Source organism: Grammomys surdaster, unplaced genomic scaffold, assembly GCF_004785775.1.
Source record: "Grammomys surdaster isolate TR1022 unplaced genomic scaffold, NIH_TR_1.0 194, whole genome shotgun sequence".
Lineage (NCBI taxonomy): Eukaryota > Metazoa > Chordata > Mammalia > Rodentia > Muridae > Grammomys > Grammomys surdaster.
Window position 1 is genome coordinate 3,754,154 of NW_021604639.1, and position 11,691 is coordinate 3,765,844.

The following is an 11,691-nucleotide window of genomic DNA, read 5'->3' on the forward strand; positions in this document are numbered from 1 at the left end:
GAGGGGTGAGGGGATAGGGAGGGTTCCTGGGTGGGTGGGGGATGGGGTAAGGAGACAATATATGAAATGTAAATAAAACATCCAATAAAAAAAAAATACAGCTCTGAAGCCGGGCGGTGGTGGCGCACACTTTTAATCCCAGCACTCGGGAGGCAGAGGCAGATGGATTTCTGAGTTCGAGGCCAGCCTGATCTACAGAGTGAGTTCCAGGACAGCCAGGACTACACAGAGAAACCCTGTCTCGAAAAAACAAAACAAAACAAAAAGAATACAGCTCTGAGTCAAAAGGCCAAGCCCTTGTCCACAGGTATATCACAGTCTAACTGAAGAAGGCAGACAGCACACGAACCAAACCTCATAAGTAACAGGCTGTATGTACTCAGAAACATGTTGGAAAAGTGGGCTGGGCAGAAACCAGCAGTGTGGTACTGAGGGAAAACAGGTGACTTCTGAGCAGAAATATGAACTAAGGGAAGCAGCTGCCAGCTGTGCATAATACTAACATGGGAACACGGAGAGCAGCTTGAGTTAGTGGGTATTAAACCACAGACCTACTCCTTCCAAACAGAGAAAGTAACACCAAGAAGACATCAGAAACAGGTGCATGCAGGTATTTTCATGAATATATTTGAGTGAATAGTCTTGAGATTTTAATTTTAATTCACCGAAATTAATACAACAGGCACATCTTAAACAATGATCCTGGAGCCTGGCAACAATAACAAGTGGCAGATATAAATCACTGGGGCACAGGTGGACACTGCTATTCAGAGGAACAGTAAGTAGCATAGTTTCATATGTATAGAATTATATAAAAGTCCTAAGTGTTTTAAATTCATCATCTTAAAAATCTTAAAGTAGAGCTAGGGAGATGTCTCAGTGGATAAGATACTTGCCTCGAACGTATAAGGACAAGAGTTTGTATCCCAAGAGCCCAGGTAAATGTTTGACAGGAATGGTGGCCACCTATGTAATTCCAGCACTCAGGAGGCAGAACTAGGGAATCCTGGAGCAATGTGGCTGGAGTAGCTGCACTAAGAGAGCTCTGGGTTCAGTGAAAAAGCCCGCTTAAACAAATATTCTTACAAGATATACCTTCCATATTTACAATTTAAGAAACCAATGTTCTGGTTGGTTGGTTGGTTGGTTGGTTGGTTGGTTGGTTGGTTGGTTTTTCAAGACAGGGTTTCTCTGTGTAGCTCTGGCTGTCCTGGAATTTACTTTGTAGAACAGGCTGGCCTTAAAAAAAAAAAAATCTGCCTGTCTTTGTCTCTCAAGGTGTGTGCCAGCAAGTCAAGTCCGATGAAAACAGTATTTAAAAAAAAAAAAAGCCAGGCGGTGGTGGCGCACGCCTTTAATCCTAGCACTTGGGAGGCAGAGGCAGAGGCAGGCAAATTTCTGAGTTCAAGGCCAGCCTGGTCTACAGAGTGAGTTCCAGGACAGCCAGGGCTACACAGAGAAACCCTGTCTCAAAAAACAAAAAACAACAACAAAAACTGGTTAAAATGGGCATGGTGGCTGTGGTGGAACTGTCTGGAAGGATCAGAAGATGTGGCTTTGTTGGTGGAGGTGAGTCATTGGGGTGGGCTCTCATCTTTCAAGACTCCAACCATTCCTGGTGTTCCCTCTGTCTTGTGTTCCAGGTTCAAGACAGAAGTTCTTGGCTATTCCTGTCATCATGCCTTTACTCTACCACCATGAACTCTGGCTGCCTGAAACTGTTAAATCCAATTAACTGCTTTCTTTTATAAGTTACCTTGGTTGAGGTATTTTATCACAGCAATAGAAAACTAAGACAATCTGAGAATCCTCTTCAAATCTTTACAAAGCAGCATCACCACCTGAGAACCCTGAGGGGCTTGGGAAGTTTCTGCTTCCCACACTCCATCCCATCTGTGTAGGCCGAGGCTCATCGCTCTTTCCCACTTCCCACAAGTTACCACGACAGTAAAAAGTGGAGAGAGGTCAAAGGAATGATTTGAATACACAGCGCAGTGGAAGTATTCTCTCGAAAATTTGAATTATGGTAATTCTCTTTTGCTAAGTGGCAGTCACTTGGCTGGCCAGTGCCCTGCCAGTCACCCTTCCAAGGATGCTTGGAAAGAGGGCTATGAGGTCATCAAGTCAGAGTCCTCCCCAGTACGGAGGGAATCGCATGAGTCGAGACAAATTTTCATGGCCTGTTCACAGAACTAGAACCAAGTGATCTAAAGTGAAGGCCCACAGGAGGTGGCATGCTGCCATGTTAAAAACAGGTTTGGGATTCATATTTAGGACTGAATCACGCCTCAGCCTCTTGTTATTATGTGATCTTGGGCAAGTTATTTGTTTTTTGAGGCTCAAGTTTCTCATCCATGGAACAATGTGCATCTAAAGAAAGCTGTAAAGTTCAGAAAGAAATAGTCTATCTATAGCCCTTAGTACAGGGCCTCAAACATACTCTCTCAATAAATGCCACCATCAACAGTAATGTCTCCCCAGAAACACCCAGTGTGAAAGCACTGACTCAGATCATATTTTCAATGGTTCAGATGTCTTATAAAAGCTTCAGGGTAAAGGATGTGACAACTTATTACCATCAAGTTCACAAAAGTGATCCTGCGAATCGTCGTATCTTGCCCAGTCAATGAACGCTTCTCTGCTTTCGTTACTATGGGAAGAAATAAAAAAAAATTATATTTGGAGCTAAAATTTTAACATTGTATTCTAGTGAACAAAAATAAAGATAATTTCTTCAGAAGATGATGCCATAATTTCTAGCAGTAGTTAAATCAAGGAATGATAAAATCAAGTCATGAAAAACAGTGTTATCACTTTCCATGGGTTGTTTATATTTCTTAACTAGTTTAAAATAATTCTTAGCCCTAGATCAGTAATTTGAATTTAATTTACAAATTATATAACACATACAAAACTCAAGGTCACCATTCCAACTGACATATAAATTGTAGTATTTTTTTTTAAATAGTTTTTTTTTAATTCTTTAAATTTAGGTTGCTTCTATAGTTATAGGACCCCCAAATACCAAGAACTTTATTATATTGACTGACTAGTTTATGCTGCACGGGCTCACACTCTGCATGCTAGGCTAGTCCTCTTACCACACAGTTGATTCTCCAACCCTTGGATTTTTTAAACAGGGTGGTGTTATGTATCTTAGGCTGGCTTCATAAACTCCCAGTGCTTTTGTCTTCACCATCAAAGTGCTGGGATTGCAGGTGTGCACCACCCACGAGTGGTGCTGCACTGTTCCCCTCTCCCAATCCAACACAGGATTCACAGTTCACCAGCCAGTGTGGTCTGCCATTTATTTTACATTCCATCCCACATTGTTTTTTTTTTTTTTTAAGAATCTATGGTAAAGCAATGAGCTCTGATATAATAAGAACTAATCACATTCATTCTAATCATCTCCGCCCCACATCTGCTCTAATCTGTATTCAGGCCTTCTCATTACTTGACGCACAGTGGCAACAATGATTAGAAAAGCTCATGCTGCTATCCTTCATTCACTACACAAAAGGGGGCGGGGAACACAACAGGTAAAAACCTGTGAGGAAGTGTGAGATGGGGAAGTATGGGTGACATATGTACAAATGTCCAGCCACGAAGTTGTCTATTTCAAATATGCACATCACACTGTTATTGTCAGTAGACTTAAAAATAAAGTTGTTTAAAATTATAATACTAATTGTCAGAGAAATGCAGAACTAGGATACCTCTCTGTGTTCCTCTCAGTGTGTAGCGCACATGCGTGTCATGCATGGTGTGTGTGTGTATTTACACATGTGGGCATGCCAGTGCCAAGCTGCACATGTAGAAGTAAGAGGACAACTTCTGGGGAGGCAGTTCTCTCCTTCTACCTTGTTTTGAGGCAGGGTCTCCTTGTGGTTGCCAATGTGTAGTCCAGCTAGCTGCCCTGGACTTCCAGCCTTTTCTCCTAGCCCTACCTCCCATTATGCCACAGTCGTACTAGAATTACAGGTGTGCATCATTACATGGCTTTTAACATGGATCCCAGGGATCAAATTCAAGTTGTTAAGTTTGTGTGGCAAGCACTTTTGCCTACTGAATTATCTTGCTGGCCTTAAAGTATGAATTGTTATAAACCACAATGTAATTTACTATAGTAATTTCGAGAAACCATTTGGCAGTATTTAACTCCACTTTTATGATTATTCTTAGAAATGTACACATTTACAACCCAGATGTTCCTAAAATGGCTTCTAAGTGAAAAACACCTATCAATAGAATTCCAACAATAACATAGAATACTATGTGCCAACCAAAAAGAAGTGTTTATACATTCAAGAACATGAAGGAAGCCATAAATATACTTTAAAGAAGACAGACACAAGATGGTTATGATGCCACATACCAGTAATCCCTGAATTTAGAAGGCTCGGGCAAGGAGAATTATGATTTGCAGGCCAGCCTGAGATCTCATCTCAAAAGGAAAAAAAAAAAAAAAAGGAAAGCTAGGTGTGGTAGTGAATGCCTTTAAACCCAGCACTTCTGCCTTAGAAGGGAGAGGCAGGCAGATCTCTATGAAGTTGAGGCCAGCCTGGTCTGCATAGTGAGTTCCACATCAGCCAGGGCTATAAATATAAAGTAAGACCCTGTCTCAAAAATAAAAAATTAAACAAAAACCGACCCACAAATACAAAGGAAAATATTTTATATTATTCTATTTGTGGTAGCAGCTAGGAAAGTTCACATGGTCCTCTGGGTAGTATGGACACTGCTAGGTTACAGCTATAAAGGTAAGTTCACTCTGATAACATCTTACTGTTCCTGTATTAATTATAGTTAAGGTTTATTTTAAAGGCTTCTCATCGTAGCAGGTAAGTAAAGTACAACACATTACACATGAAAACGTCTACCAGTTAAAAGAATGAGTTAAGTCTGCTTCAACTCATGCCTAAAAAGCAAACTTACAATCAAAAAATACAGAGGACTAGGAACATAGCTCAGTAGCACAGCACTTGACTGTTCTAGGTGAGGCCCTGGGTTCAGGCCATAGCCACATAAACAAACAGTACCTAAAAATGTTGACATTCATTTGAACAGTGATTCTGTAGCTGTTTTTATATTATCCTTTCACATTTCTACATTAAAATTTTAATAATATAGGTTATTATCTTCATATAACAAAGATATGAATAAAGGCCATTAACTTTATGATTTAATAGCAATTATAATTTATAAATATAAATCTAAACAAATAGATCTTTTAAAAGAATTTATGAACATTGCATCCCAACTACAAGTCACACCCAGTCACTTTATACTCAATAATCTAAGATTATAAATTATTCTGACCTTCAAAAGCAACTTTCTGTTTAGAGAAGTAAAAAGCCATCAGAAAAAAAAAATTGAAACTTAAATTATGCTCAGAGAATGATTTAACTTTTATTACTGCAAATACACAGCCTGCATTACTGCCTGTTAAAGATTCAAGGGCTCAGATCCTTCCACACAATGTTCATGAAAAGCATAAAAGCCCTGCCTCCTCTGGCATTATTGCTGAGGCTAAAATAGGACAAAGGATACCACAGTTAATGCAACTGTGGGCATTATTCTTTTTAGAAGTTTATTAGCTGAAAATGTAATGGTTAAGTAAAAAATATTCTATCAAAATCACAAGCTGGGCAGTGGTGGTGGTGCATTCCAGCACTCAGGGGGCAGAGACGGGCAGATCTTTGATGTCAGTCAGGTTGGTCTACAGAGTTCCAGAACAGTCAGAGCTACACAGGGAAACTGTCTCAAAAAACAATCACAAAAAGTCACTGACATAAACAAACTAAGTACAAGTAAACTTGCCTTAGTGTGCTGTTGATGGCGCCCAGTTTGTTAGCCTGCTCACAGTCATCCAGTTCTTTGGTGGTGTTTGCTGCTTGCGAGTACTACGAGAAAGCTCACATGTAGTTAAATGATAGTGATTAGCTCTTCTTTAGCAAGCAATGATGACATGGTCGATCATCAAAATCTTTACAGCTAGACTTTTTTTTTTTTTTTAAAAAAAAAGACATGAATGTCTACCATTAAGTGAGCAAAGGCATTAAAAATGCAATAGTGTACTGGTGATGATGTCATTGGGGAGAGAAATTAGATAAATATGTATCTAGAGTTTTACAAACACATAAATCCTTAGAACAGCAGTCTTCAACTTAGACAATAACCCAAGGCAAATTTATTTTTTTAATTTTACAATATCTTAGTGCATTGTATCATTTTAAAAAGCTGAGATACCCAGGCCTTATGGTTCAGCATCACTTCTATACACAGGACTAGGGAAACATTCATGTGCACACAATGAGACCAGGTACAAGAATGCCAGTGTTTCCCTGGAAGAGCAGAGAGCCAGAATGACTGGGATGTCCACATTCAGGGTGGCTACTGTTAGTCACACAAATGACTAAGGCGTAGCTGGAAAGGGGGAACGCATAAGATCCAATATGTAAACAGAGACAGAGGCTTACAAGCAAAAACATTGAGCCAAAATACAAACTAAAAAGTATTTCCAACTTGAAGACATTTATATTAATAAAATTGTTTTTTCACTTTCCATAAAGTAATCTATATAGTATTGTACTGAGGACACATGCTCTGAAAGTGTTACTTATAGACAGATACATATGGAATAAGAGTAGAACCACGTAAGTCACTTCAGGAAATGGCCGGCTCTGGGGAGGAGGAAGTAAAATGGGATTAGAATGGTTGGGGGAGTGCAGGTGAGCATCACTACATGAGAGAGAAGGATAGAAGAGGGAGACAGCACAGGAGGAGGTGAGCATCACTACATGAGAGAGAAGGATAGAACAGGGAGACAGTGCAGGAGGAGGAGGCAGAGAGAGTGGGAAATCTTCATGTATGTGCAGCCGTGCAAGATGAGAGTTACCTGACAGCTAAGAGCATAGCTTACCCCAAATAAATAAAAATAAAAAGCACAATGAATACCTTAACACTATTTCCAAGTACTTGGCTCAAAATAGCTTGGGAATACTTCATACAATATATTCTGAACCTAACAGATACTAACTGAAACAGAAGACTTAAAATAGTTACTAGTATTTTTGCTGCAATTACAGTTGAGTTTTTCTATCTAGAGATTCTGAAAACAGATATATTTTCAAAAGACAGTAGGCATGCATAACCTCACTGCTTGATTCAGGAGTTAGCTTTTTGAACTCCAAGGCCAAGAGCCTCCATATAGTCCCAGGTAGACCCATGACTCTCTACTGTCCCCACTATCCAAAAAAAAAAAAGTCAAGGAAGAAAAGTAACTCACCTTATTTGAACGCCCGGCTTTAATTCCAACTGGAATTTTACTCTAAAAAAAAAAAAGAAAAAAGAACATTACTTAAAAGACAGTCAGAGGGATGGTTACTCTCAGAGAAGACAGTCAGAGGGATGGTTACTATCAGAGAAGACAGTCAGAGGGATGGTTACTATCAGAGAAGACAATCAGAGGGATGGTTACTCTCAGAGAGAAGGAGGGGAACAAAAGGACACTGGTCTCAAACGCAGATGTATTTTGCTTCCTATGTTATGACTTCTCTTTTAAAAAATTACATTTATGTGTATGACCTTCGCCAGCATATACACACACGTGCACCATGTGTTTGCCTACTATCTATGGAAGCCAGAGACGGTACTGGGTCCCCTGAACAGTGGTTATGGGTGGCTCTCAGCTACCATTTGAATACTGGCAACTAAAGCCAAGTCCTCTATAGGAGCTGCAATTGCTCTCTCTCCAGTCCCTGTTGTAAGTTTTAAAATAAACACTGTGTTTATTTCTTACTAGAATTTTATCACAGAAGTGGCTACAATGCACTACATATGGAAAGTAACTGATAATTTGAACTTACGATTAGAACACTCAATTTAGAAACCTACTATGAACCAGCCAGCATTGTGGCTCACACACACATACCCCTACCTGGAATGTAACACTCTCTTGGTATTAAACATAGCCTTTAAAGAAAAAAAACCATTGAAAACCTGCTCTAATTGGATTTTCCTACTTTATGCACTGAAATCCCCATTTTAAATGTGAAGTTTAAGGTCCAAAACTTCCCTTTTTGCCTATGAAACAAGATGCAGATTCAATAAAGCCCTTGTAGGTCTAATCCTAGAATAAGCCTCTGATCGAGATTCAGACCTATGATTTAGAATCAGTCCACAACCCATCACCCAACACCACTGGATACACAAACTCCTCAACCAATCTTTTAAGAAGTCTAGTCATAAGAGCCGAAAGCTGATGAGTCTGCTGACAAGTCCAAACACAAGGATACTGGCAACAGGTTATGACTTTTTTAAAAGCCAAGAAGCCAGTCTGCCCCCTCTCCACCCCCCATTATCATATTCTTACTTCTGGACAGGGCTCCACATGACAATCTTTTATTGAGCAGTGGCCATCTTCTGCCCAGAAAGGACATGGTCGTTTCAGATTAACCTTTGCAGGAAGAACAAGTCAACATTAGTAATTGGGCATGATAATTATAGAATGTTTTCAGATACCACTGGTGGGCAGTGACTAGTCGTGATGGGGAGGGAGATGCTGCTTGACCCTTCGGCGTGTACACAGTTCAGATATTAAATGACTACAGCTTTGCAGGCATTCGGATGGAGTGTTAACTTTTAAAACAAATGGCTATAGGTCCTCTGTCATTGCAAAAGAGGGACAGCATTCAAGATCACTGCTCATTTGAAGCAGGGCTGTCACTGGGCAGGATTTCAGAATGACTTTAACATTCATTCCCCAAACACCAAACACCTTAGCCTTAGGGCTTCAGAACTACCTTAGTACGTGCTAAGCACTGGCTATCTGTCAGACACCAGGCTAGGCTCAAGGCCAAAAACAGCCTTCTCTTCTAGGACTTATACTAAAGAAAAATCAAATATGCACACATTTATCTCATTGCAAATTGTAGTGCGTTTTCCAAAGGAGGACCCAGAGTGTTGTAGTAATAGTGCCGAGGGGTGGAGCCTCTGAGGAGACCATAGCGTAGGAAAATGAAAGGTGGGGGAGATGTGCATTTGGCTACAGCAATGGAGAGCTTTGATGGTGCTAAAAATGAAGAACCACCAGTTCCACCATTTTTGGTGGAAAAAGAATAAACAATAAGGGTAGAGGTCACGTGGTAACACTGATTCCCATATTCTTCATACAACAGGAAGTTGATAATCTGACAGGACTTACCGATGTATTGCCCAAGCTAAAACCCAGAGTTTTCCATTTCCTCTCTCGTTGCGTTCTACCGCCTCCACCTCCACCATGTCTCTTGCCCAAGCGTCTGCAATAGTTTCCCTCCTTCAACCACTACCTATTCACGCACCAACAGTTATATCAAAACCAAGGCAGACCTTTGCAGTGTCTGCTCAGAATCTTCCTGTGCAGTTCCAGCTCTCTTGGAGCAAACCCATCCCTGCAGCAGCTCCGCACACACTACTGTGTAGCCATTGTCGTCTGCCTCTCTTACCTCATCTAGTACACTGCATCCCTGCTTGATACACCAGGCTCCTTAAGCCCCAAAGCCTCTCTCTATACTGCCCATTCTCTTTGTCTGAATTACCGTTCCTACAGAAGGCCTGTTCCTCGACCTTACTCAGGTCTCTCGACAGCAGCAGGCCTTGACTAGACACTCTAAAGCAGTACTTCAAATGTAACCAATCCCCAATATATTGCTGTATCATTTTTGTGTGTGTTTGTGTATTTGTGTATGTGCCATGTGTACGTGCTCACAGTTTTAAAGCTGGCCCCTGTCTACCTCTCCAATCCTCCTCCTCTTCATTCACCTGCTTTCTGTGGCCTAAGCTGCCTTCTAATTCTTCAAATATGCTAAGCTTACTCCTGTGTCAAAACTCTTAAATCTATTCACTCGACTTTCCTGAAATGTTTTTCCCAGATCTCACCACCACTTATACGTTTACATTAGAGAAAGGTCTGTGCCCAAATATCACATTAGCATAAACACCATCCTTTCCTGATCATTTCATCACGGCAAGGCTATCTCTGCATTCCTTATCCTCACCCCATTTATAGTGTCTCCTTCTTTGTTTTCTCTATAGTAGCCACCTTAATCTGACAATACAATTGAACGTCAACTTAATTATTGTTTGTCTCCCTAAGCAGAACAAAAGCCTTGTCTTACTCACTGCTGAATGCACAGTACCAAGACTAGAGGCTGTCACAAAGTCATCAGTGTGACCAATTGCCTAGCTGCAAAGGTAGGTGGTTGCTTCTATCTCCAGCTCCTTGTTCCCAGAATCCCCAGATTGTATGTGTATGTTTGAAATCAACTTCTCTTAGATTCCCATTAGTATAGTATACTGTGAATTGATGTTTCTGTTTATCTCACAGGCAGGCAGAACTAGAAGTGGAGCATCTTTCTCTCAAATACCTGCCTGCTCCTGAGATGAAGACATCAGCAAGATCAGGGCTACACCCTCTTGGGGAGTAGGCAGGAATAAGATTAGTCATATATGGAACAACCTTATCATTTAGAGCATTTCTAAACGTTGACTGTCCACATTGTTATTTCTGCCTCACTTGGCTTTCATTTTCTACTCTAACAGTCTCCTAATTTCCCTTTCAGAAACAATGATCCCTCGTGCTCCTTTGAATAGCACTGTTGCCCAAGGTAGTCTTCCTTCTTTTGGTAAAGGTATCACATGGCTTCCTGGACCAATCATGATTCGCTCCTCCAGAAATGTGACTCTTTTATAAAGAACAAGAAAAATGGGGAAAATAGTTAATTTGGCCTGAATGTTTGGTCTGAAGGGCTGATGCTACAGCTCAGTGGAACAGCACTTGCCTAGCTGTCCTTTATCCAACCACCACAGCGCTTTGTTAGGATGAAGAGAATGCCCATTAGTGCCTGCTCTCCTTTCATCTTTTCTGACGTGTACTACTTCACCTTGTCTTTTAAGTTTGTAAACTACTCAATTATCCTCTCTTAAGCTTCTGTTTTGTAGTCAACAAAAGTATCCTACTTAGGATATCCAGGCCTATTATTTCTTCAATTTAAAAATGTGGATAATAACAAAAATTTCACATGAAGATTAAATGAGATATCCATTTATCTAAATGTTCAATTCCTCAATGTGTCAGGCCTTATATGGATACAGAAATAGAAGATGCAGTCCCAGAGAGAGGTGTGCTGAGTGAGGGTTGGGACAGATTCAGTGGAAATGTTACCTGGATCCTGAATGAAAGCACAGTCTCTGAAAGCACAGTCTCTGAAAGCACAGTCTCTGACAGCACACACAGTTGCTACTGCATTAGACTGAACCGTATGAAACTGGCATGTTCAACCATTTTCAAAATATTAAGGTAACAACTTCATTTTCATTTATCTAACATTATGAAGGAAACATCTACACACATAGCCAATCATTTCATTATATCTTTGAAATAAATCCACCAACTTCATTCCCATAGATTCTGTACAGAGAAGAAACATGTACTCCTTTCTGGATATTCTTTGTATCTGTGGTCAGGGATGGATTCCCAATCTGTAATTTTCTAATTTATCTTCTTGGACAATGTATAATTGCCAAAAACTAAATTTTTCACCCTCAAAAATATTTAAAGAACTGATAGTCTATTCAGAATCATGATTTAAAAAGAAACCATGTTTAAATTTTAGAAAAAATTAAAATAAAAACTAAATTATGCCAGGC

The 11,691-nt window shown here is 40.2% G+C and overlaps 1 protein-coding gene across 1 annotated transcript in view; it reads right to left on the reverse strand.

Annotated features, from left to right (window-relative positions):
• Ero1b (endoplasmic reticulum oxidoreductase 1 beta) overlaps positions 1-11,691 on the reverse strand; it is a 40,922-nt gene that overhangs the window by 19,436 nt on the left and 9,795 nt on the right. Inside the window, exons 3-6 of the mRNA XM_028769865.1 lie at positions 8,378-8,461; positions 7,292-7,333; positions 5,824-5,906; positions 2,577-2,650 (exon numbers count right to left, since the gene is read on the reverse strand). Coding sequence (XP_028625698.1) covers positions 2,577-2,650; positions 5,824-5,906; positions 7,292-7,333; positions 8,378-8,461 — 283 coding nt within the window. The remainder of the gene's footprint in view (positions 1-2,576; positions 2,651-5,823; positions 5,907-7,291; positions 7,334-8,377; positions 8,462-11,691) is intronic.